The sequence below is a fragment of the Rutilus rutilus genome, assembly GCF_951802725.1.
Source record: "Rutilus rutilus genome assembly, chromosome: 13".
NCBI lineage: Eukaryota > Metazoa > Chordata > Actinopteri > Cypriniformes > Leuciscidae > Rutilus > Rutilus rutilus.
Window position 1 is genome coordinate 19,493,476 of NC_140218.1, and position 26,661 is coordinate 19,520,136.

The 26,661-nt window shown below is 41.7% G+C and overlaps 1 protein-coding gene across 21 annotated transcripts in view; it reads left to right on the forward strand.

Moving 5' to 3' along the window:
• Positions 1-214: 214 nt before the first annotated feature.
• LOC311302032 (complement receptor type 1-like) overlaps positions 215-26,661 on the forward strand; it is a 113,572-nt gene continuing 87,125 nt past the window's right edge. For 15 of the 21 annotated variants that reach the window (XM_084427548.1, XM_084427559.1, XM_084427562.1 and 12 more), the window contains exons 1-9: positions 240-396; positions 671-782; positions 3,639-3,833; positions 4,120-4,216; positions 4,324-4,400; positions 4,555-4,737; positions 4,872-5,045; positions 6,563-6,754; positions 13,208-13,390. In XM_084427548.1, the coding sequence (XP_084283674.1) occupies positions 713-782; positions 3,639-3,833; positions 4,120-4,216; positions 4,324-4,400; positions 4,555-4,737; positions 4,872-5,045; positions 6,563-6,754; positions 13,208-13,390 (1,171 nt within the window). In that variant the 5' untranslated portion in view covers positions 240-396; positions 671-712. Of the gene's footprint in view, positions 397-670; positions 783-3,638; positions 3,834-4,119; positions 4,217-4,323; positions 4,401-4,554; positions 4,738-4,871; positions 5,046-6,562; positions 6,755-13,207; positions 13,391-26,661 lie in introns of all 21 variants that reach the window. The other 6 variants (XM_084427553.1, XM_084427554.1, XM_084427558.1 and 3 more) reach the window with 3 other exon arrangements.

Consider the following 26,661-nt stretch of genomic DNA (forward strand, 5'->3'; position numbering starts at 1 on the left):
TATTTCTCAATGTTTATAAATCCATCCACAATTCTTACAGTACAAGACCAAAAATAATTGAAAACGTTTAAAAATCAAGTAAACAATAAAAAAATAAAAAAACGCTTCAGGGCCAGTAATTCTTACAACTTTTTAGGTTAACCTATCCAAATCTTTGTTTTTGTTGGTAATATTTGGATAAGATGGCGCTGTTGCAGCTGCTGAGAACATTTTAAGCACAGAGAAGGCTTTCCACCCTAGTCTATGACACATCGGTAACGCCCTCTTTAGACAGAAATTTACTTCATGAGAACTGCAGTAACATCTCTCTCCACCCTCATTTCCTGAAAGTTAAACGGGCCTTATATACCTCTGAATCAAACACAGGACATTGAGAAACCTCCTAAACACCTAAAGGTAAGGATGCTTAAAACAAGGATTCATTTTCACTTCTCTGAGTAACGTTAGCTATACCTACCACAACCGCTTGAAAAGACGATATAATGAAGAAGGAAAAAAAAGAAGAATATATATATATATATATATATAGTTTTGTTTATGTGAATCTTTTGTGCCTGTTTTGCTGTAGATAATGCTTGTGTTAACTTTTGATTATTTAAAAATACATATTTTAAAAGTGTATTTCTTTACGCTGTGAAGCTAAAGTGCCTTTTTTGTTTATTTGGTGCAGAAAACAAATAACATTGGCCTTGATTAAGACTACATTAACAAGATGGGATCCAAGGTCTTGTGGCTCAGTGTTGCTCTTCTTTCGTTTCTTATGATCTGTGAACATGTCCGAGGTGAGTATCTATCTATCTATCTATCTATCTATCTATCTATCTATCTATCTATCTATCTATCTATCTATCTATCGTACTACGATTTAGTTTAAGGTTTTACAGTCGGTGCGTCCCATTTCGAGCACTTATGCACTATTATATGCTGTTTTGTTAGCCTGACGTCGTCATACTCAATTCTAGTCAGAATGTGAACTTCCCGACCAAAAAATATTGTGGGCGGGGTTCGGGCTGGCACCCAGGCTACTGTTTTGTAGTATAAACAGTGCGAGTTCTGTTCCTAATTAACGTTAAGTGAGAAAAAAAAAAACAAGTGTGGAATTTTGGAAACCATGTCTGCATACTTTCCAACTGTAGGCTAGGCGAACTAGGACAAAGTTCAAACACAAGTAGGAGTTTGTGACAAAATAAGTATGTCCAAATTCGCAGTAATCATAAAAGAGTAAGGATTTTCCCTGGCAATAAACTTGGCAATAAACTTGTAAAGCTTATTGTTTTTGTTTATTGTTTTTTTAAAGCTGAACTCATTTGCAAAAACTGGTAAAATTAGGTGACATTAATTCTCCTTAGTTGTGGAGCAATATTATGGGTCAAATATTACTGTAAGAAATAAGAATATTTAAGGCTAATTTACATTTCATTCAGTCAATCTGACAGATGAGGATTATTAGTAGCACAAGCTTATTATTAGAAATTGTTTGTTTCAGTCCTTTTGAGTGGCACGACTCCAAACCTGAAGTGCCATCCATATTTTAAAATGCAGTAGGTTTGTTCAAAAAAGGTGGATGATATTTCCATTCTGAGAATTGTGTAAAACTGTAATATAGTAATAGAAAAGGGCACATTGTAAGTTCATTCACTGAACAAACAGTTCATGCATGTATAACCTAGTAGCATAATGTTGATACTAGCAACTAATAATGCTTTGCAAACAGAAAAGTTTAAAGGGCACCTATTATGACTCTTATCACAAAATGCTAAATAAGTCTCTGATGTCCCCAGAGTATGTATGTGAAGTTTTAGCTCAAAATACCCAACAGATAATTTTTTACACCGTGTTTAAATTGTCATTTTTTGGAGCTCAGAAAAACATGCTGTTTTAGTGTGTATTTCTTTAAATGCAAATTAACTGCTGCTGCCGGCCCAGGGGGCGGAGCATCACGAGCTCACGCTCAGAGCCAGGACAATCTCATCTGATAATATCAGAACAGAACGGTGTTCATTTCGACTCGGAGTCGGACAATAATGCCCACAGAGCCAGAGAATATATGCTGTATGGAGATAGAACAGGTATAGTTTAGTGTAATTACGGTTATAACTTATTTGTCATCTGCTTTTATCCGCTATTAATACAAGCCTGCTGTAGCAAACCCCGTCTGAATGATGACCAAAATATACTGATGAGTTCAGTGAAGTTTATTGTACATCACACAAAAGATGAGCGTTAGTTTTACTCCAGAGAATCACAGTAAGAGCTGAATAAACACAGTATAAGAAGTGAGCATTAAAGTCTTATCCATAAACTCTTTCTCTCTCTCCCTTTCATTATCATCAACATACACAGCGAAGTACACAAAACACTTGTTACAACTAACAGTAAACAAATATATACACACCTTTTCAGTGGGTGCTTAATAAACTGGTAAACTTTATATCCGTAAAATGACTCGATGAGCTGTCATAAAGTGCGCGCTCTCACTTTCATTTCTGCCGTGGTCAGTAACGTTAGGCCTGTCGCTCCGGAGAGTGTAAGCTTGATCACGAACAGTTGGTGAGATCCATCCTCGAGTAACAACGAGTAAATGAAGACTGCTATGTTCATTCTTACATCCAACAACAAAACACCTCAGTCGCTTAGGAGACATTCTTGTCTACAGCTGCTCCGGCGTGGAAACAATGGCGGACTGTGTCCAGCTCACTCAGGGCGGGTCTATGCTCAAACTGCAGTGTCAATCAACAGTCGTGGGAGGGGCCTGTGCAAAGTGACGTCACATTTCCCCGAATCTGAGAACAGCTCGTTCTGAGACAGTGCTTATGATTTATGGGGATTATAAAAAAAGCACTGGGTGGATTTTTATCATTATAGGGTGGTTGTGTACACACACTGCCAACACACATTTATGTTCAAACACCATGTAAAAGTGAATTTTGCATAATAGGTGCCCTTTAAGCCTAAAGCTTGATGGTCATAGCATGCTGCTACTATACACAGAATTAACTGAATTCTTCACTGTAAACACGGCAAACACACACATGACTTCCATTTGCTTTTGGATGTATGAATCCAAAATTATTTTACTTTTTATATTGACCTGCAACAATGTTATCATGTTCAAAGACTCAGGCCGTTAGAATGCCATATAGACCAGCTCTTCTTTGCTGCCCTTATAATGCTCTCAGGACTGATTTAATCAGCAAATGTGTTTTTGTCCACAGTTCACAAATAATTATGTAACCTTAACACCATTTTGCAACAATAACAGTGCTATATTAATCAACTTCAGCTCTTGATTATTAAGTTGCGGTTATCAACACGGTTGTGTCTAAAATCTGCTTTAGTTTCAGTGTTTGAGAGAGGCCAAAAGTGTTCAAATCTTGTAACCTTTGGTTCTATTTAAAAAGAAAAAAGAATAAAATGAAATGTATGAGCAACATATGAAGAAGCACTGTGATTTAATTTCAACAGCACATCTTCCTTAAGTCATACTAATTTACTTTTGTTTAAAGTAATCACAATCTAGTCCTTTGTTACCAAAGTAAAGCTAAGATGGTGTAGTAGTGCTAATAATTGTGAGGATGATGGATAGAATAGTATTGCGTCAGATTACTGTAAAGCATGTGTTTTGTTTATCTCCACAGCACTGTGTACACAGCCTTCTTTTCCATCAAGGAATGTCATCGTGTCAGAATCTTCTCTCTTGGCTGAGAGTTTCCCAGATGGATCCACTGTAACATTTGAGTGTGATATTGGGTATAAACCAGTAAACTCAAGAGCATCTAAATATGTTACTTGTGAGAGAAACCAGTGGACAAGTCTGGAATTACAATGCACAAGTATGTACTATCAATATTTTTTTTTGAGTACCCTACATTTGTAAATTTCCCTAAAATGCCTTTGAATGTTTTTTTTAAAATCTAATTTAGCTATGTGAAAGATGTACAGTATAGATCAGCAAGTCCTTGAATATCTTAAGAATCCTTTATAGCAGTTTTTCTTCACTGATGCAGGAAGCTTCACAGCATCACACATTTCCGCTTAAAATAAATCTGTGTCATATAAAGTAAGGCAACACTGAAGATTATTTTTCAGTAAGTCAATAATATATTTAATACTTTACAGAAAAAGTATGTGGAAGTCCTCCAGAGTTTGACAATGGGAGATATGAAATAGAAGGGATTTTATTTGGCAACAAAATTACAGCAGTTTGTGACACAGGGTAAGTGAAACCATTGAAGTCAGTTTCTTTGTGCTGTTTTAACCATGGATTTAGATTTAGATTTGCTCCGATTTGGTAAGAAGATGATCTTTTTTTTTTTTTTTCAGATATATGTTAGCTGGGCAGATAAAAGACAGATGGTGCAGAGATCAGGGATGGGATGGCAGAGATCCTGTCTGTGAAAGTGAGGGTTTTTTTCTTAAAATTTAATGAAATATGACCTTGAAGAGCACACATTTATTCAGAACCATTCATGATGAGTATAAACAATTATGTGATCTTCACTTTGAGATGCATCTGAAAATAAGTGTTTATTCACCTGGATTTTTTCTCTTTAGTGGTGAAATGTAAGGCACCTCCAGCCATAGTAAATGGACAGCTTGGAGAGGAGCGTTTGGACAGTTATGATTATTTAGATGCCGTGTCCTACAAATGTAACAGTGGGTTTAGTCTTATTGGAAGTTCAATACTTCATTGTTCTGAGGATGGGATTTTTAAACCTGATCCACCAATATGTTTGGGTAAGTTATGGTAAAAAAAAAAGTTATTTTAAATTTCTTTTCTTTTTTTTCTGTTGATGAATAAAATGTTTAATGATTAATACAATTAATGTACATAAATTACATAAACTTTTATTCTTTTCTTTTTTTTCCAGATGTTTGTCCAAAGCCTGAAATTCCACACGCATATAGAATCGAAGGAAGACCACCCCCCTATATGCTGAGCAACTTTATAAAATACAAATGTGATGATGGCTATACAATGAAAGGAGTTTCAAGTATTGTGTGCACAGAAAATGGATGGAACCCTAAACCACCAAAGTGCATTGGTAAGAATATAATGATTTTATTATTGCATGACTGCACACCCTGTTATCTCTTAGTGATGTCACTGTTTAAAGGAGTAGCTCACCCAAAATGAAGATGAGAATTTACTCACTTGTCATTTGTTAAGAAAGTCTTGAGCTATTAGTCTAGCTGACTTTCACATTTAGAGGGCTGCATTGGGATTGGACCCAGCGCAAATCTCGCGGGAGTGGGCGGTTTTACCTTTTCTGCAGGTGGGAGTGGGCGGTCAAAAAAATACAGCTTGGGTGCCTCTATTTGCTGTGTAAAAAGAAAGGAGTCAACAAGTGAAGTTCACACAGTCGATCAGTAACATTCTCTTCCTCCATAGCAATCTGTAGTAGGCTAGGCTAAGTGATTCATTATTTCATTAATTCGTTGAGTAAATTCACATCATGAAATACAACGCCAAGAAAACCCCAAAAAGTGTCAGTGAACTTTCTTCACAACTTCGTAAAGACACAACATATAAAGTATATTCACCTCAGAGAAGAAGGAACATGGATTGTATTTGATTTTGCGTTTTTGTTCATCTTGACTTCTCACAAATTGTGTGTTTTTCTGGGTCTTTCATGAACACGCAGTCAAGCACAGACCATCGGCCAAGGTGAAGATTTTCATTAAATAATACATTAAATTTCATATCGTATACCCCCTGAACACTTAGAATATATGCCACATGGGATCATTCTGTGATATTTTTGCGTCTTTTTGAAAAAGCATGCAGCATATATTCTCTGGCTCTGTAGGCATTATTGTCTGACTCTGGTTTGAACTGAACACTGCTACTGACAGTTTCTGACATTTTCATTGCGTCCTGTTTTGTTGTCGGTATGAGCTCTTGAAGCTCCGCCCTATTCTTGAATGGGGTGGGAGCACCAGTTCATTTGCATTTAAAGGGACACCCACAAAAAGGCTCGTTTTTGCTTACCCCCTAATAGTGGCAATTTCAACATGCTATAAAAAATGATCTGTGGGGTATTTTGTGCTAAAACTTCACATACACACTCTGGGGACATCAGAGACTTTTTACATGTTGTAAAAAGTGACATCCGATGTCCCCTTTAACATTTGATAGAATTTTATAATTATAATAAAAAATCTGTCCATATGTGTTTGTGTGGTGCTAGCATTACTTTATCTTATGGTTAGTTTAGTTAAACGCAATGTTTAATGTCTGTTATTCTGAATGTCTAGCATAGCCCTAATGTTTGTGTTTTTCATCATTTCTACAAGCTGTAACAGAATGTTTGCGGGTGTGGGTAGGAGTGAAACACACACGTTGCGGGAGCGGGCGGTAATGGTCAGAAATTAAGTGGGAGCGGATTAAGAAAACAGTCCCGCCCAGGGCTCTATATCACATTCAAGTACCTCATGATACCTAAAATAGATAGCGGGGAAAAAGACAGAAATTAGTGATGATAACTAAAATAGTACTGGATCTGTTAATGGAGTTATGCATCAGACGACTGTAATTCATATTACTTGTTTATCTCCACAGGGCCTTGTAGCCGACCTGATTTTGGACGAGATGTCACCTTAACAGAGGAATTCCGCATGCAAAAAAGTTTCCCATATGGATCCAAAGTAACATCTGAGTGCATTCGTGGATATGAGCCAGTTGACTCGACAGTGTCTAAATCAGTTACCTGTGAGGAAAACAACTGGACAAAACTGCTCCTCACTTGCAAATGTAAGTACTTCCATTTAATTCCAGATCTTTTTTTTTTTTTTTTGTGAAACACAAAGGGAGATGTTTAGCTGAAAGTAAATGGGGGCGAGACATGTGATAAAACACCACCATAGAGGTCACCCATAGAACTTGTGCACAAAATTTCAGATCTTGACAGCCATGAAAGTAAGCTTGCTGGACACTTTTATAGAGCAGAATGTTTTCAATGAATTATGCTTTTTAAATTTCATTCATCACATAGTGCTTTAGTAGCCTGGGTGCCAGCCCGAACCCCGCCCACAACATTTTTTTGGACGGGAAGTTCGGTCTGGACTCGATCCATTCAGGAGTAATTATGCTCGGCTTCCAGAAGGCCGAGCCAATCAAATTGCCGGCAGGGCGGGCTTTAATCGATGATGGACAGCAACAGTAACGTAATCATCCACGTCATCAACGAGCGCTTGGGTTGAATTCGTTTACAACAAAGATGCATAGACAGTAAAATAAAAGATGACTGCCTCTGGAGAATTTAGATTTCACACTTACAAATAAATCAGATAGAAAAATAAATGCATATTTGGGGTGCTGTCTGAGGAGAGGGCGGGCTCGGTATTCGGCCGAACACACTCTCCCCGTATTCCAGGCTGTGGAAGAACAAGCCGAGAGTGAGTGAGTGGAGGGATGCTGAAAACTGTCAAGGAATGTTAGGTGAGTTGACAGAGTGAATATATATGCTTCCTCTCATGCTGATAGTGTAGACATGGTAATCGTTTGACAAGTTGGTTGGATTGATTATTTGAACGTGCTTTTCCCGAACTTTGTTTACGAAACGTGTAGATTCGCGTCATCGCGTCTGTTATAGAAGATATCGACAGCGCATTCATTTTAAAAGAGGAACAGAGAACCGCGATCAAGGCATTTGTCCATCGGAAACATGAATGAAAAACATACGTCACTTACTCTGTTGCTGTGATTGGCTGTAGGCCTATCCAATTGAGTGCAGAGGAATTTTCTTTCCTGGTTCGGTTGAAACACGCCCCATAATCAAAGCTTAATGGAGCAGTATCAGACTCACATTCTGACTAGAATATGAGTATGACGAAGTCAGGCTAGTGCTTTAGGATGGTTTCAAAAGATTTGGAATATGAACCATGAGACCTCTATTTTAATTTTAGGATGCTTTTGTGAGCCGCTTTTTCTTATTTTCTTTTAGTAATAGTAGAGTTAACGGGTCATGTTAAATTATAAATATATTGTGATATAAATATATATACAGTATCTCACAAAAGTGAGTACACCCCTCACATTTCAGCAAACATTTTAGTATATCTTCTCAAGGGACAATACTATAGAAATTAAACTTGGATAGATTTTAGAGTAGTCAATGTGCTGCTTCCTGCTTGTATAGAAATGTATATATTTACTGTCCTCTAAAAATAACTCAACATACAGCCATTATTGTCAAAATAGCTGGCAACAAAAGTGAGTACACCCTAAGTGATAATAGCTGTACATCGTTTAACCATGCAAAGCCACATGAGGCAGGTCTTGACTGGGCATGCGTCGCGACTGAGTGCGTTGTTGTGTTTGGAGCTCCGTCGAATTAATTCAGAAACCTTGTTTTTCTTCTTTACACTCTTTTACAAACGAACTTTTTCATTTTTATAGCGTGTGAACATATCTGGAATACTATTCTCCTTAAAAAACAATCGGATTGCTCTGATATCGCTACATATATCCAACCTTTCGAACTTCCGCTACTAGCCTTAGCCCGCTAGCATTACACGCGTGGTCGCGCCTATCGATCGACTTATTTACACCCGTATCACTGAAAGCTATAATTCGCCATTATAGCACATCTGCTATAATGGCGAATATAACGGATGTGTGTCTAACGTTACCTTTGAGTGCAGGTGAGGACACCTTCGAGCTGCATTCTGTGCAGTTAGAGCTGGAATCCGTGGAGAAGCAGATCCGCGACCTACTAGAGAGACAGGCCGAGCTACGAGATCGACGTTTCGCGCTTGAAACATCACGCGCCGATGCTCAAAAGTCAGTGGTTAGTGCTAACCTTTTGACTCCGACCTCGTCTACTCCATGTGTTTCTCTGCCCAGGATGCGATCATCCCTGGTTTCATTCACTCCGGCACCGACACAACAACATGGACCCTGGATGATTCCACAGCGGAAGACGCGGGCCAGGACCAGAGCTAGGACCTCTCCGCCCCTCCCGGCCTTCGAGATCTCCACCCAGAACCGCTTCTCCCCTCTACGCGAGACGGAATGCGACGCTGTGATCATCGGCAGTTCCATCGTCCGGCATGTCCGTGCTACCATAGGTAAAGGTAAGGTTCGCACTCACTGCTTTCCTGGTGCTCGTGTTCTCGATGTCGCTGCACAGGTTCCCGGGATTCTGAACGGTGACGAGCCCGTCGGAGCTGTCGTGCTGCACGCGGGAACGAACGACATCAGGCTACGGCAGTCGGAGGTTCTGAAGAAGGACTACAGGAGCCTGATCGAGACGGTACGCAGCACATCGCCTGAAACAACGATCATCGTGTCTGGACCGCTTCCCACCTACCGACTAGGACACGAAAGGTTCAGTAGATTATTTGCTCTAAATGAATGGTTAATGTCATGGTGTAATGAACAGAGACTGCTCTTTGTAAATAATTGGAATCTTTTCTGGGAGCGACCTAGGCTCTTCCGTGCTGATGGCCTTCACCCCAGCAGAATCGGAGCGGCTATTCTGTCGGACAACATCTCCAAGACGCTACACACCATATGACTAGTAAGTCAAAGTCCAAATCACACTCTTTGCTGTCCAAACTTAATTGATATAAGTACCAATGTAAAACATTATATTGAAACTGTGTCTATTCCTCGTTTAGTGAGATCAAATAATAAATCTACTGCAGGATCTAAGAAAAATCTAATTGTGATTAAACCAGAAAATCTCAATATTAGTGAACAAAAACAATTTATAAAGCTAGGTCTTTTAAACATCAGATCGCTTACACCTAAGGCGGTTATTGTAAATGAAATGGTCACAGATAATAGTTTCGATGTACTTTGCCTTACTGAAACCTGGCTTAAACCAAATGATTATTTCGGTCTTAATGAGTCTACTCCTCCTGGATACTGTTACAAGCATGAGCCCCGTCTGATTGGTCGTGGCGGTGGTGTTGCTATAATCTATAAAGATATTCTTACTGTTACTCAGAAAACAGGTCACAGGTTTAATTCGTTTGAAGTACTTGTGCTAAATGTTACTCTCTTAGATGTAAGAAAGAAATCCATATTATCTCTAGCCTTGGCTACCGTATATAGACCGCCTGGGCCTTACGCTGATTTCCTAAAAGAGTTTGCAGACTTTCTCTCAGATCTTTTGGTCAATGTCGATAAAGCATTAATTGTTGGAGATTTTAACATACACGTAGATAATTCAAATGATGCTTTAGGGGCTGCGTTTACAGATTTATTAAACTCCTTTGGGGTCAAGCAAAACGTAACTGGTCCCACTCATCGTCTTAATCATACGCTAGATTTAATTATATCACATGGAGCCGATCCAACCGATATAGATATTATACCGCAAAGTGATGAAGTCACTGACCATTACATGGTCACTTGCATACTACGTACCGCTGAAATTTGTCATGTTGCGCCGCGTTATCGACCAGGCAGAACAATCCTTCCAACAACTACAGATCATTTCTCAAATAGCTTACCTGATCTGTCTCAGCTGCTCAGTGAACCCAAACAAACAGATGAACTAGAGGAAATGACTAGCACTATGAGCACCATTTTCTCTAGTACATTAGACATCGTTGCACCAATTAGATTAAAAAAGGTTAGAGAGAAAACTAAAGCACCATGGTACAACAGTGTTACGCATGTTCTAAAGAGAGAAACTCGTAATTTAGAGCGTAAATGGAAACAAACTAATCTAGAGGTCTTTAGAATCGCATGGAAAGACAGTATGTCACGTTATAAAAAGGCCCTAAAAGCAGCCAGGGCTGAGCATCTCCGCAAACTAATAGAAAACAACCAAAACAATCCAAGGTTTTTATTTAACACCGTCGCTAGACTAACAAATAAACAGACGTTACCGGAGCAAAATATTCTGTCACAGTGTAGTAGTAATGATTTTATGAATTTCTTCACTGAGAAAATAGAAAGCATCAGAAACACAATTGTAAATGTACAATCTTTAATGGTGTCTTATGATTCAGCCTCAATTATCACCCCGCAAGAACAATTACAGCGCTTTGCAACTATAGGACAGGAAGAGTTAAATAAACTTATCATTGCATCTAAACCAACAACGTGTTTATTAGATCCAATACCAACTAAACTACTGAAACAAGTGTTACCTGTAGTGGAAGAGCCTCTTCTCAATATTATTAACTCGTCTTTATCCTTAGGTCATGTTCCAAGAATATTCAAGTTGGCAGTTATAAAACCTCTTATTAAGAAACCACAATTAGATCATAATAACCTAGCAAATTACAGACCCATTTCAAATCTTCCATTTATGTCTAAAATATTAGAAAAAGTTGTGTCCGCTCAACTGTGCTCTTTCTTGCAAGAAAATGATATCTATGAAAAGTTTCAGTCAGGATTCAGACCGCACCATAGCACAGAAACTGCGCTCGTTAAAATCACAAATGATTTACTTTTAGCTTCTGACCAAGGCTGTATCTCAATACTAGTTTTACTTGATCTTAGTGCTGCGTTCGATACTATAGATCACACAATACTCTTAGACCGACTACAAAACTACACTGGTGTTCAGGGACAGGCATTAAACTGGTTTAGATCGTACTTATCAGACCGTTACCATTTTGTCTGCGTAAATGGGGAAAAATCGAAGATAACGTCAGTAAACTACGGTGTACCGCAAGGATCTGTGTTAGGCCCTCTGCTATTCTCAATATATATGCTGCCACTTGGTAATATTATAAGAAAACATGGAATTAATTTCCACTGTTATGCTGATGACACTCAATTATATATTTCATCACGACCAGATGAAAACGCTAAATTATCTAAATTAACAGAGTGTGTTAAAGATATAAAATACTGGATGACATGTAATTTTCTGCTATTAAATTCAGATAAAACGGAGGTATTACTTATTAGTCCAAAAAACTGCCCACAAAACCTCTTACAATACAACTTTAATTTAGAAGGGTGTCCTGTTACTTTATCCTCTACAGTAAAAGACCTGGGTGTTATATTAGACCGCAACTTGTCTTTTGAAAATCATATTTCATATGTTACAAGAACAGCCTTTTTCCACCTTAGAAACATTGCTAAGCTACGTAACATGCTATCTGTTTCTGATGCAGAAAAGTTAGTTCATGCATTCATGACCTCGAGACTAGATTACTGTAATGCTTTATTAGCTGGTTGTCCTGCATCCTCAATAAACAAGCTACAGTTAGTCCAAAATGCCGCCGCTAGAGTTCTTACTAGATCAAGAAAATACGATCATATAACACCAATTCTGTCGTCTCTACATTGGTTACCTATAAAGTTCCGTATCAATTACAAAGTATTGCTACTGACCTATAAAGCCCTAAATGGTTTAGCTCCCGTGTATTTAACGGAACTTCTATCGCCCTACAATCCATCGCGCTCTTTAAGATCACTAAATTCGAGGCTTCTGGTCATTCCTAGGATATCTAAGTCCACTACAGGAGGGAGAGCTTTTTCACATTTAGCTCCTAAACTGTGGAATGGCCTTCCTGATATTGTTCGAGGCTCAGACTCGCTGTCCCAGTTTAAAACTAGATTAAAGACGCATCTCTTCAGCCAGGCATTCACATAATACTTACATTTTATACTACAGTTGAGACGACTCGACGCGGGCGATGTTTATGCCCTAAATCAATACATGATTAACTAACTGTATTTCTCTATGTACATTTCTGAAATGCACTTTCTGTAAAGCTGCTTTGAAACAATATGTATTGTGAAAAGCGCTATACAAATAAATTTGAATTGAATTGAATTGAATGTCCTATTCATCATGTTCATGTTTTTGTCTGCTTGACAGGACCATACAAATTGTTGTATCTTAATAAGCTATATTAATAAGTGTTACGATGTGGTCAGCATGCACAAAAACGAGGACATTTTCAGTTACCGAAACTAAACAACGTTGAAACAGGAAGTGAAGTAAACAGAAGAGAATGACAAAATATGGGTCCACATAACAGAACATAAACCTGACAATAAGCTCGTTAGGTTGTTTTTAATATGTATAACAGTTAGTTCCGATCCTCGAATCTGACTGACCTAAAATCATACATGACGATAAGTACTTAAGTATACATATTGACACATTTCTTACATATACTGACAAGATGGCAGAGTTCTTTTCTGTAAAGGTGAAGGTTGTCGTTTCTTAAATTTGACTGAAATATGACATTGAAGAGCCAACTTTTTTTTTTTCTCTCTCTTTAGTGGTGAAATGTAGGGCACCTCCAGCCATAGTAAATGGACAGCTTGGAGAGGAGCCTTTGGACAGTTATGATTATTTACAGGTCGTGTCCTACAAATGTAACAGTGGGTTTAGTCTTATTGGAAGTTCAACACTTCATTGTTCTGAGGATGGGACTTTTAAACCTGATCCACCAAAATGTTTGGGTAAGTTATGGTTAAAGAGATGAAAAAAAAAATTATTTAAAATTTATTTTCTTTTTTTCTGTAGATGAATAAAATGTTTAATGATTAATACAATTCATTTACATAAATTACATAAACTTTTATTCTTTTCTGCCTATTTAACCTGGTATTCCTGTAAACAAGGATCCCAAACACATCACTTTATAATGACAACATAACTTGCCACACAGCAAAAGCTTCCACGAAATGTCAGGTACACATTTAACACCGGACAAAGACTAAGAAAAACAGTAGCATGTAAAGGCCTATAAAAAGTGCTACACCCACAAAGTAGGTTCTCTTACGAGAGTCCTCTCGTACTGCGTTTTTGTAAAAACGCTACGGGAAAAACTCTTTTTTCACGAAATACTGAAGCAAAAAATTATCCTTAATTTTCATACATGTAAAGCGCGTTGCGGCAGTGCTTAGCTATGGCGAGACGGCTTGCTCGCTCATTGGCTGCTCTGCAGCAACTGCATAAGCCTATCGAGCGAGGCCTGATGTGACGTCAGGCCAATGAGGACGCTTCGCGCCCTCCTAGCCATTTCCCGCCGAGACGGGTGTGGCTAACCTCTATATAAGGAGCTCGAGAAGGCTGATTCACTTGATTTTCATCTCTTCAGCGAAGCTCTCACATCGCTGGATCACGAGGAAGCAAGCGTCGTTTGAGGCAAGCACTTCAGCGGGACGAGCCACTCGAAGCCGCTGGCAACGCCGCCTTCTACAGCCGTACCTGCTGCGCTTTCCGACGCCATATCCTTTCCTTATTACTGTTCTTGTGTGTGTGTGTGTGTTCGCCCCGCGACACTCACCCCCTAAAAGAGCTGCGTCTTTTTAAAGATGCCTTCATGTGGCTCGTGCCGAGCCCCACTCTCCCAGGGAGACCGCCATGTCATCTGTGTCTCCTGTTTGGGTGAGGACCATGCAGCGCTCGCGCTCGCTGACGTCGGCTGCCCTCACTGCGAGCTTTTGCCGATGGTGACTCTGCGGACTCGCCTGGCATCCTTCTCAGAGTCTGCATTCCCCGCCGCGCTGCCGCGCCGTAAGAAGCACCACTCGCAGCGGGTCCCGGAACCCGCTCCAGCCCGACCAAGCTCGCCGGTTCGCCCGCCTGCTTCACCGGCTTCTCCTGTGTCACTTCCTGATGCTCAGCGCCCGCAGTCTGCCGCCGCTTCATCAGAGGAAGTCGTTTCCGAGGCCGCGTCGGGGGAGAAGGATTCCTGCTCTCTGCTAGCTTCAGGCAGCGAGGACTGGGCGAGCTCTGAGGATCTCGCGCCTCCTGCCCGCAAGCCCACTTCGAGAGCCAACATCGAGAAGGAGCTCATGCGAGTACTCGCGCTGGCCGCGGCGAGCCTCGGCCTCGAGTGGTCTGCACCGGAACTCCCCTCTCGTACCCGGCTGGATGGTAGCTTCCTCCCTGGTGAGCGCACTTCTCCGGAATCTAAGCCCGCCCCTTTTCTTCCTGAGCTTCATGAAGAAGTTGCGAAGGCTTGGAATGCGCCCTACTCTGCGCGAACGCGCTCGTCTGTGTCGCCAGCATTTTCCTCCTTGGATAATGCAAAAGACCGAGGCTACCTTTCACTTCCGCCGGTGGAACAGGCGATAGCGACCCACCTTTGCCCGCCCTCTGCTGGACGGCGGACTAAACCGGTGTTGCCTTCTAAAGCCTGCCGCATGACGTCGACGCTGCTCGCGCGAATTTTCTCCGCCGCTGGGCAGGCTGCGTCAGCGCTACACACCATGGCTACGCTGCAGATATTCCAGGGTGATCTCCTCCGTAAGTTGGATGAGATGGGACCTGAAGCTATCTGCATCGCGGATTTGAGGAGCGCTTCGGATCTAACACTCCGCGCTACCAAGTCTGCTGCACAAGCCATGGGAAGATGTATGGCTTCCGCCACTGTTGCTGAGAGACATCTATGGCTTACGCTCACGGAGATGGCTGATTCTGAGCGCACCGCGTTTCTCGACGCCCCGCTGTCTTCCGCTGGCCTTTTCGGTTCTTCTCTCTCCGAGTTCGTGGAGAGATTTACCGAAGCCCAGAAAGCGTATCAAGCCTTCAAGCACTTCCTCCCGAAGTGCTCCGGTTCTGCAGCGAGTCGTGAAAAACAGACTCCGCGGAGTTCTCAGCCTCAGCCCCCGCCTTCTGCCACATCTTCACAGCAGCGACAGCAGCACAGCTCTAGGTCCCGCTCTCGCTCTACCAGCCGACGCCCCGCTCAGCGCGGGCCGCGGCCGAGGATTGTGGTAAAGCCGGAAGCCCCGAAGAAGTCCTAGCACTCCTAGGAAAGCGCAGGTGTGTGAGTCCCGTTGCGGCCGGTCTCTCACCCAAGCGCGCCGCTGTTTCAGTCCCAAGACTTGCGACTGTTCCAGCGTTTTCTGCAAGACGCAAGCCCGCACAGTTGCCCGCTTGCCTGCACACAAAAGCCGTTTTCACGGCTACCCAGATATATCCCGAAAAGAGTGTATTTTCTGGTGTCCCGGCCACGGCCGATGGTGCTATAAATGTAGTGTCGATGCCCACTCCTCAGTGCCCATCCCTACACACAAGCACAGCCCTACACTTAGGGCTCGCGCACATAAAATCGACTCAGGTCGATTGCGCTTCCAATATAGTGAAAGTGCCCACTTCCCAGTGCCTCAATGTCTCACAGACCACAGGCTCTCTGTAAAAACGAGACCTGTGCGCGCTCGCTCTGCTCAGGCAGGCAGCGCGTCCAAAGCAGTGAATGTGCCCGCTTCCCGCCCACATTTACTCGCAGACATGAGTCCCGCGAGACTCGCTCAGTCCTCCCTCACTCAGTTAAGCACTGTAGTAAGGTCGAGGACGAGCGCTCTGCCCGCTGTAATAAGCGCGCCCCCCGCCTCGAATGCCACAGGCATAACGCCTATGTTATCGCACCCCGAAGCACCTCTGTCGCACGGCGAACAGAGCGCGCTTCGCATCCAGCCCTTAGCCAGCCATGCAGAAGCATGGGCAGCGCTTCCAGGGGTTTCGGACTGGGTGCTAGGCATTATAAAGAGAGGCTTCTCGCTACAGTTTTGTCGACGCCCACCCCTGCTTCACTGCGCGCGTCGAAACTACGGTGAATTTAGAAGTAGCACACCTACTTCGCGCCGAAATATCAAAACTGATAAGCAAAGGGGCGATAGAGCATGTACCCCTAGCTCAAAGCGAAGGGGGGCTATACAGCAGATGCTTTCTAGTCCCCAAAAAGGACGGTGGTATCAGACCCATACTGGATCTAAGACGGCTGAACAAAGCATTAGTGAAACGCAGTTTCAAAATGCTCACGACCAGGAAAATCCTCGCGCATGTTCGCCGAGGAGACTGGTTCATGTCAATAGATCTGAAGGACGCGTATTTTCAAATACAGATAGCGTCACATCACAGGCGATACTTGAGATTCGCCTTCGAGGGTCAGACATACCAGTATACAGTCCTGCCGTTCGGCTTGTCCCTGGCACCTCGTACATTTACGAAATGCATGGACGCAGCGCTCGCTCCTCTCAGACTCAGAGGCATGCGAGTGCTGAACTATTTGGACGACTGGCTGATCCTAGCTCAATCACGATCACAGCTCGTGGAGCACAGAACCATTTTACTCGATCACCTCGAGAATCTTGGTATCACGGTCAATTGGACGAAGAGTTCACTGAACCCCAGTCAAACGATTTCGTTTCTGGGTACCATTCTGGACTCACAGTCTATGACAGCGCGTGCTGCACATTCAGCGCGCGGCGAGATCTTTCCGCTGCGGCGCGACTACCCCGCTCAGGACGTTTCAAAGGATGCTAGGTCTCATGGCCTCAGCATCACCGGTTCTTCAGCTGGGCTTGCTCCGCATGCGCCCTCTGCAGTTCTGGTTGAAAGCGCGAGTACCGCGCGGAGCGTGGGTGTCCGGCCGGTTACGTCTCAAGGTCAATCAGAGCTGTGTGACAGCCCTGATACCTTGGTTGGCGGGCGACTGGTACCGATCAGGTGTAAGCCTGGGGACTTCCTCGGGAGTGAGGATGGTGTCGACAGACGCATCCACCTCGGGATGGGGAGCGCTGCTCGAGGGCAGACCGTTCTTCGGCCTGTGGTCGAAACGAGAAAAGCTCCAACACATCAACTGCCTGGAAATGCTGGCAGTGCACAATGCGCTGACGCGTTTTTGTCCCCAAATCAAGGACCAACACGTCGTAGTCCGTTCGGACAACACGGCCGTGGTGTCCTATATAAATCGCCAGGGCGGTCTGAGATCCACATCCCTGTACAGGCTGGCGAAACGCCTCCTAATATGGGCTCAGCACAATTTGCGCTCGCTGAGAGCAGTGCATGTGCCTGGGCTCCAGAATGTGGGCCCAGACAGACTGTCCAGGAACAACATTCCCCTGGGCGAATGGTCTCTACACCCGCAAACAGTCCGGCTGTTGTGGGAGAGATTCGGCAGAGCGGAGGTGGACCTATTCGCGTCCCGCGAAAACGCTCATTGCCCCGTGTTCTTTTCCAAGAGCGACAGCGCGCTGTCCCAGATGTGGCCGCGCTGCCCGCTTTATGCCTTTCCCCCCGTCTCCCTCCTGCCACAGGTGTTAGAGCGGGTCAAGGAAACAAAATGCTCAGTGCTGCTTGTAGCACCGTTCTGGAAGAACCAAGCATGGTTCCCAGTCCTGATGCAGCTAGCAGACATCGCTCCATGGCCAGTGCCATTGAGGAGAGATCTCCTCTCGCAGGCCGGGGGCTCGATTTGGCACCCACACCCGGAGCTGTGGTCCCTTCACGTGTGGGCGCTCAACGGTTATCCGTTGACCTCGCAGAGGGAGTGATAAATACCATCACTCAGGCCAGAGCGCCGTCGACTCGGCGGCTTTATGCCTCAAAGTGGTCGGTTTTCTCCGGCTGGTGTACAGCTCGGAGCCTATCACCTCTCGATTGTGAGGTGACGGAGGTTCTCTCCTTCCTACAGGAGCTGTTGGATAAGGGCAGATCCCCTTCCACACTCAAAGTTTATGTGGCGGCTATTACAGCATTCTCTGGAACAACGCTGGGTCAGTCTCTAGGAAGGAACGATTTAGTCATCCGCTTCCTCAGGGGAGCTAGGAGGCTAAATCCTCCCAGACCTCCTTCAGTCCCGATGTGGGACCTTTCTACGGTTTTGGCGGCCATGAAAGGTGCCCCTTTCGAGCCTATCCAATCTATTAGCCTCAAACATTTGTCTTTCAAAACAGTGTTCTTGATGGCTCTCGCTTCGGTGAAGCGCATAGGCGACCTGCACGCGCTCTCTGTGAGCCCAGCGTGCTTAGAGTTTGGACCTAACGACTCTAAAGTCATACTCAAACCTAAGCATGGCTATGTGCCAAAGTCCCTCAACACACCGTTTCGGGCTCAGGTTAACTCCCTGTCTGCCCTGCCGGGATCAAGTGAGGAAGGGGACTCAAGTTTTCTTTGCCCCATTAGGGCTTTAAGAGCTTACGTGTCCCGCTCTGCTGTCTTCAGACAGACTGAGCAGCTCTTTGTCTCGTTCAGTGGACGTTCCAAGGGAATGGCTGTTTCGAAACAGAGCTTATCCAGATGGATAGTTGACGCCATAGCGCTGGCTTATACTGTCAAGGGCCTCCAGTGCCCGTTGGGAGTTAGAGCGCACTCCACGAGGGGCGTTGCCTCCTCGTGGGCTTGGTCCAGCGGGATTTCCTTACAGGATATATGTACGGCGGAGGGCTGGGCCTCGCCGTCTACATTTATTAGGTTTTACAACCTAGAGGTTCCCGCCTTGCAGGCTAAGCTACTATCGGTGTAGCCGATTCAGCTGTCTAACTAGAACACTGAAATCGCATGCGCAACGCGCTGCCGACTGTCTTATGGGCAGAACTGTGTAAGACCCACATTTCCCACATTTAGTTCAGGTTCCCCCACCCTGTCTATGTGATGTCATATTCGCGTCTGCTGACGCAACCATATAAGGACAGAGGGAATCCCCTCTTGTCTCTAGACTCTCTGTGTGAGGTCATGTTTTACGTCTGCGGACGCTACAATATAGGGAATTAAGGTTCCCCTCCCTTAATCCCAGACTCTTTGTGAGTCTATCTGGTGGTTACGCACTGTACACCTGGTTAGCTTCCAGTGATCGGTGTCTTTATCCCAGCACGCACGGCGTTTTACAAGGGGTTCCTGTAGCGTTTTTACAAAAACGCAGTACGAGAGGACTCTCGTAAGAGAACGTACTCGGTTACTAACGTAACCTCGGTTCTCTCTAGAAGAGGGAACGAGTACTGCGTTCTCTGCCGTGCGTACGGTTCACTCTGGTTCGCTTCGGCGATGAAAATCAAGTGAATCAGCCTTCTCGAGCTCCTTATATAGAGGTTAGCCACACCCGTCTCGGCGGGAAATGGCTAGGAGGGCGCGAAGCGTCCTCATTGGCCTGACGTCACCTCAGGCCTCGCTCGATAGGCTTATGCAGTTGCTGCAGAGCAGCCAATGAGCGAGCAAGCCGTCTCGCCATAGCTAAGCACTGCCGCAACGCGCTTTACATGTATGAAAATTAAGGATAATTTTTTGCTTCAGTATTTCGTGAAAAAAGAGTTTTTCCCGTAGCGTTTTTACAAAAACGCAGTACTCGTTCCCTCTTCTAGAGAGAACCGAGGTTACGTTAGTAACCGAGTACGTTTTATATACTTTAAATAGTTGTAATCTAGTTCATTTTATGTTTTATAATAAAACAAATCAAAATACTTCCTCTTTACTTAAAATATATCAGTTTTTATATAACAATATATTTTAAATAAAACCAGTGCAATTTATTTGGCTAGTTATTTGTATGTGGTTGTTGTGTACAATAAATGTCATAAAAGTGAGTTGACAATGCACAATTTATTTGAGCAGCTGTCGATGTGGCAGGTGTGTTCATCAATCGTAAATATTTTAAATTTTATAAGTTGGCATTATCCCTTTTTCACTGGCGGGGACTTTCCCAGGCAGATGCAGTATCTTCCTCGGCACTTCAACGTTTTGTTCGCTGCTGCGGATCTGGATTTCAGGGACTGATTAACACGGTAGGTTGAGCAAATTTAGCTGAATAATGTAAAGTGACACGAAATCGCTTACTCCACTAGGGTGCTGAGGTTAGGTTTGCAAATTGTACTGTATAGCTAGCTATCCTGCACACATGGCAAACTAAAGTGTGGTCGATCGGCAGATCACAACGGTTAAGACCGTGTTGCAAACAGATGCACATATTAGACTGTAGAGATGTATGCTTAGTAGTCTGTCTGATTTTAGAGATTTGATCCACGTTTTTTTAATGCTGCATAGTCAATTAATGACAGATTTTTTGTTGAAAAAACCCTAAAACTGTTTCTAACCCATTACTTAAATAAGTTACATTTACCACTGATTTTTAACCTTATTCTAACATGCATTTTCCTTGTCTTTAGATACTTAAGCACTTTTTCTACCTGGGGTCTTCAAGCTTCACATACAGGTAAGAAAAACGTCATAATAGATACAATAACAGCTATAACTATTCCCAGGTAAGTAAATAGGCAAAATTGCAAACAATAGTGTGGGCTCCATACAATTACATTTCTGAAGACGTTTTTATGTAACGTTACCAACCACCAATAACAGGCAGATATATCACCTTCCTGTCTCCTCCTCCCCACAACAAACAGTAAAAATCACCAAATAGAGCAGTTTCTTATTATAGTCAGTCTTTCACTGAGGCAGTTTGGTAAGCTGTCAGTTGCCACTAACATTTACTCAACATCTAGTTAAATATACTGTATAACAAAAGATTACCAGGCTTTAAAAGGTATATCATAAAAAAAAATTTGGAGAAAAAGTCAATTAAATGTGGCTTCAGCAGACAACCACAACACTGATGCCTGCACATAGGGGATGCTATAATGGACAGGTTAACAAAATGTAATGCACCATTACACTGAATAAAATTACAGATTTCTTTCAAATTTGATCTTGTTGAAAACAATTGGAATAATGTAAGTGAATTACAATACTTAAAACAAAACATACTTAAGTAAAATTACAGATTTTAAAAACGTACACACAAAAAAAACGCAAGTAAATGTAATTCGTTACTTTCCACCTCTGGACATAACAATACATCCACACCGAGCAGGCAGACACAAACTATTATAAACTTCTACTTATGATTCATTTTCACACATAGCAATATTGCTTTAAATTATTTATGTGGGTTAATAGTCTTGGCATGAACCTGAGCGGTTTCATCCTTGTATCATTCTTATCCTTAACATTTGTAAACAAATGGTTTGCCTTCACTATTGTAACTGCAAAGTTTACATTAATTCTGAGAGACAAGGTCCATTTCATTGCTAAAGTATTAACTTCCTGGTATGATGAGCACTTTCGAGCGTTTGAGCTGGAGAGCAAAGCGCTTGTAGTTTTTGTGGAACAGAAGGATTTTACTGATGTAAGACTACAAGGTTGCAGGAAGGCGTTTGGTGATGCTGAAGCGCCATATTTGTCTGGAATAGATACACGTTTCATATATGGTATGAATTCAAGTGGTACTGATATATGCATTTTTTTACAGTTCTCTTTAAGTTTCTTTGATATACCAGCACATACAACACAAAGAATGCTTGCTAAACAATGCCAGATTGAATTTAAAAATAATATGTTGTTTTGTCATCTTTTTAAGGCTATATCATCAAAATGGAGGCAGCTGTAAAAAAAATTGTCATCCTGGACCATGACATAAAGAAACTTTGTCTTCTTGGAAAGCCACATACAGTTAAAGAGTTGGAAGCTACAATAAAACAAACATTTGGGATCTCAATGGACATAAGCCTTTAGCGCAAAGACCAGGATTTTGATGACTTTGTTACTTTAAGTTCAATTGATGACCTGAAGGATAGGGACACACTGAAGATGTTCCACCTGTCATTTTGTTGACAAATGTGGACATTTCTGAGCTCCCAACAGAAGATTGCTCTGTCTCCAGACCAGTGTCAGAAAATGACTCTGTGTCTCAACTATCAACATCAAGTGGCTCCATCTCTGCGGAATCTGATGACACTATAATACTCAGTACCAGTAGCCCTGGAATGCACAAGCCATGGCCAACTGAGTTTCCAATTCCAAAGTTTTCATATAACACTGAACTGAGATGGTTCCCTTTTGTGCAAAGAGAAGACTTACCCTGGTGTTAAGTCCAACATTCTGGAGTGTTTAGCGGAGCTCATCTTTTCTTACACTCCCTACCCAAGTGATGCACAACGATGTGCAGTCGCAGAGGCTCTCATAAAAAAGAACCCATGTTTGATGATTGACCCATGTCAATGGTCTCTATGGATGGCAGCAGAGCCTGAAATATAAAGTATCAAGCTCCCGAAGCAAACTTTGAATGCATGGGATTCCAGAAGTCTTAGTGAACTCTCTAAAGCGCAAATCTTCTGAAGAAAAGCAACCAGCAAAGAAAATAAAAAAAACACGGAAAGCCGAGGTTTACTACCTGCCCCCTCATCCAGCCGGGAAAACAGAAGATTCCCTTGAGAGTGACAGACTGGAGTTGATTTCTGAGACAAAGAAAAAGAATAACGGCAGAGTTATAAATGAGATGATGTCAAGAACCTTCAGATTGAGAAGACAGGACATTGTAGGACATGCCCCTAGTGTTGCAGATCTTCTAGAGAGATGGCCTGCCCTCTTTGAACCATCACAGGTAAGGTAAACTCAACAAAGTTGACTAGCTAAAATGTAATTCTTTGTCATCTACTGGTATGGCTAAAAAATACAGTGCAGTATGCACCAAGTCAACAGTATCTTTTTCAAATTATAATTCACAAAACTTTCTTCACCATCAGATTGTTTATTTTATGCTGTGCCACATTCAGTTTTTCATTTCACATTGCTCAATTATGGTAAATGGCCCATAGTTGTGAAGACGGGGCACATAAGGCAACAAACTTGACTAATGATTAAATTTCATTCTTGCATTTTTCATACTTAATAACTATTTAGTGAATATGTTCCTTTACTGCTTGACACTGTCCATGATTTTCATTCGATTGAAAACTAATTTGTATCCTAAACTCTCATGTTGTTTAAATCACAGAAAAAACATATCACTTTTGGTATGTAAGTAAGATGGTATACTTCTCTTTACAGATCTGTGAAGAGTTCCTGAGAATCAGTTGCATATCACTTGAGTCGACATTTATGTCACAGTTGGACAAGCAAACTCCAAAGCTGTTGTCACTTTTCAACGCAAAATGAGGAGCCGTCGGTCAAAGAATCAAGTCCCAAATGATGACACTAACCCAGGTAAGAGAAAAAAATATGTAAAACATTTTACATCCACAATGTATTTTCTGTCACGTGCTTTGTCATAAATATTTCACTGTGTTCCTAATGGGAAGGATGGTGGTGTCTGTGTATCTTCAGTATATGTTGAAATCTATTGAGCCAGTTGTTTTGACACATGGTGAGCACATTCATACTACCCAGAGAATGATCATAACACCCTACATTGTCAGACCCTCGTCACCATTTTCCAAAAGTGTGCCTTGCTCCTAAGCAGTCTCTTTACACATAAAAGGTCCACTAAAACATGTTTAAGAAAGCATTTGAGGTGAGAAATAGACAATATACTAATATAAGCTTGATTCATATTGATGAACACAGCCTACTTGGACAGGTAAATCTCAATTTTGTGAACTGTCCCCCTTGACTTTTTTTGAGTAAACAACATTCTGATATACTGGTGATAGAGTGAGATCTTGTAGTACTGTGGTCCACCACGTATGTATTGGGCTTAAAGCTACTTGTCTATTTTTCTGTCTGTATGCTTTGATGATATGGGGTAATTACTTTTGCTCTTGAAAGATATTTAAACTCTGTAGCTTAATAAACAGTAATGTGATGACCAATCAGGTACAGGCAAGGACAATTGCATTGTTTTATTGTAATGCATCCTTTGAGCCAGAAAAAAAACAACACTCATGCTACAGTAGATAATTATAGTTTAGTACCCACACTCTATGGCACTGTCATGGTAGACTTCACTCTGGTCACATGCTCTAGTCACCATATCCGTCTAGTATCCACCACCTTTAGCAACAAAAGTACAATTTTGACTTTGTGTCTTATGTCTTCTACCTGTCTGCTTTATTCATCTCATTACCTGTTTGTCTGACCAAACTCTTGATTCTTTTTTGTCTCCACCAATAGAGTCGTGCTGAAATAGAGGTGCATGCTGAGCTTGGCAGTTGCACACTGAAAATGTACATGTGCCATCATCCCGACACGATTGGGATTATCATAGAAGGACAGCCCATAGTCAGAGGTGTGCCAAACCTGTCGAAAGCATGCTGCCTCTTGTTTGGACTTACCTATTCTCTCGACCTCAAGTACCCCTCAAAACTGGTGTATACTTTTGAGATATATCAGAGGCTTTTTGTGGGATTGGACCCCATGCGTCCTAAGCCATCATCCAAGTATGCAAATCTCCTCACCAAGTTGTCTTAGATGATTTCTCAATGGCATCTGGCATTGTTTGCCATCATTTGAAAAAATCAATCACTTTGGTTGGTGAGTTTACCAAATACCAACTTTGATTTATTTGAAAACTGATTTAAAATAATTAGTCTTACAGATTTTTTTTTTTTTTTTTTTTTTTTTTGGACCTTAAAAGACTCATTTGACAGTTGCTCAGGTAATATAATTTCCATGGTTATTTTCCTTTTGTGTTCATTGTTCAGTGCCTTAATTAATGTGGACTTTGGACTGTTCTGTGCCGATCATTACCTCATGAGGTATTTACTCAACAGTGTTGTGTGCACAATTTGGGAGTTCTTAAAAATAATAGTTGTTCCAAATATAGAAATACTGCAATAATTTTTGACATTGCAGTTCCAGTGTGATACAATGTGATGTTATTGCTCACATTTACCTTTATCCGAACATTGCAGATTGGGCAGTTTGGATATTTCACTGTACTGTTCAGAACAGGTTGAAAATACACTTATAAAGTGTTTGTTGTATATTATAGTGTATGTGCGGCCACATTTATTTGTTGTTTTGTAGTCACTGTTAAAAGTGAGACAGCAGTATGGTGACACTGGTTGACATTAAATAAATGTTATTGTCTTCAATCTTCTCATCTTTTTCTTCTTCAATTGAATTTGTAATTGTTATTGACAAAGTCTATGTAAAGTTAATCACTGTATTAGAATATGGACATTTAGATTTATTTTCTGAGGTTATAGCCAGGACTAAAAAATGTTTATTCATATATGATTATGTTAATTTTACTAAGAAAATAAAGTTCATAAAACCTAATTAAAATGAGTACAGGCTACTTGTAGCAAACCATAAATACGTTACCTGTACCAAGAAAAGTAGGTTTATCTAACTAAGCAATACTAGTACTATTAGTTAACTCAACTTGATTCTGTGTTTGTATTAAGCAATATTACAGTTTTTATTATACTTAAAAAAGGCTGCAAGTTGAATCAACATAAAACATCCCATGCAGCCACTTGCCTCACTTTTTATAAGTTGGATCTAGGTATTACTTTTTACAGTGGACAAATAGTGTACTTTTTGCCATTGATCTGAATGACAGAGTTGCTCTATTAATTAGCTTTATTGCACAATTAACTAGTTACCGTGTTACAGGAATACTGATTCAGATGCATGTTTTGTGTTTACCTCCACAGCACAGTGTAAACTGCCTTTATTGTTTAACAATCCAACGGTCTCCATTGACTGCATTGCGAGAGGCTGCCTCCTTGTCATTTATGACTTATAACAAAACAATGTCTAAAAGCTGCTATGTGACAAGGTGTACAGCAAACAAGCTAAATAACCCAGAAATACATTTTTATAAGCTGTCGACCCCAAAAAACAGTTGTTTCAGGACATAAAAGTGGATCAATTGAGAGTGAGACAGGGCGCAACTAGTTCTCGAACTACTCTGAGAACTACGCCCACTGTAACGCGACATGATATTGTAAAAAATGCAACAGCTTAGCTTACATAAATATAATATATAAAACTGACATTTGGATATTTGACTTACCAGTGACAAAATGTTTACTGCACACGTAAACATACTGAGTGTCAGGATCCCACAATTTACCTATTCTTCCTGCTGATGCTTCACGTCTTATTGCCTGTATCCACTTTTGTCTCCTTAAAGGCTGGCTTTTACAGTTCGGAAGCTTATACAAATTTATTTCTGGGTTTTTTAGCTTGTTTGCTGTACACCTTGTCTCACAGCAGCATT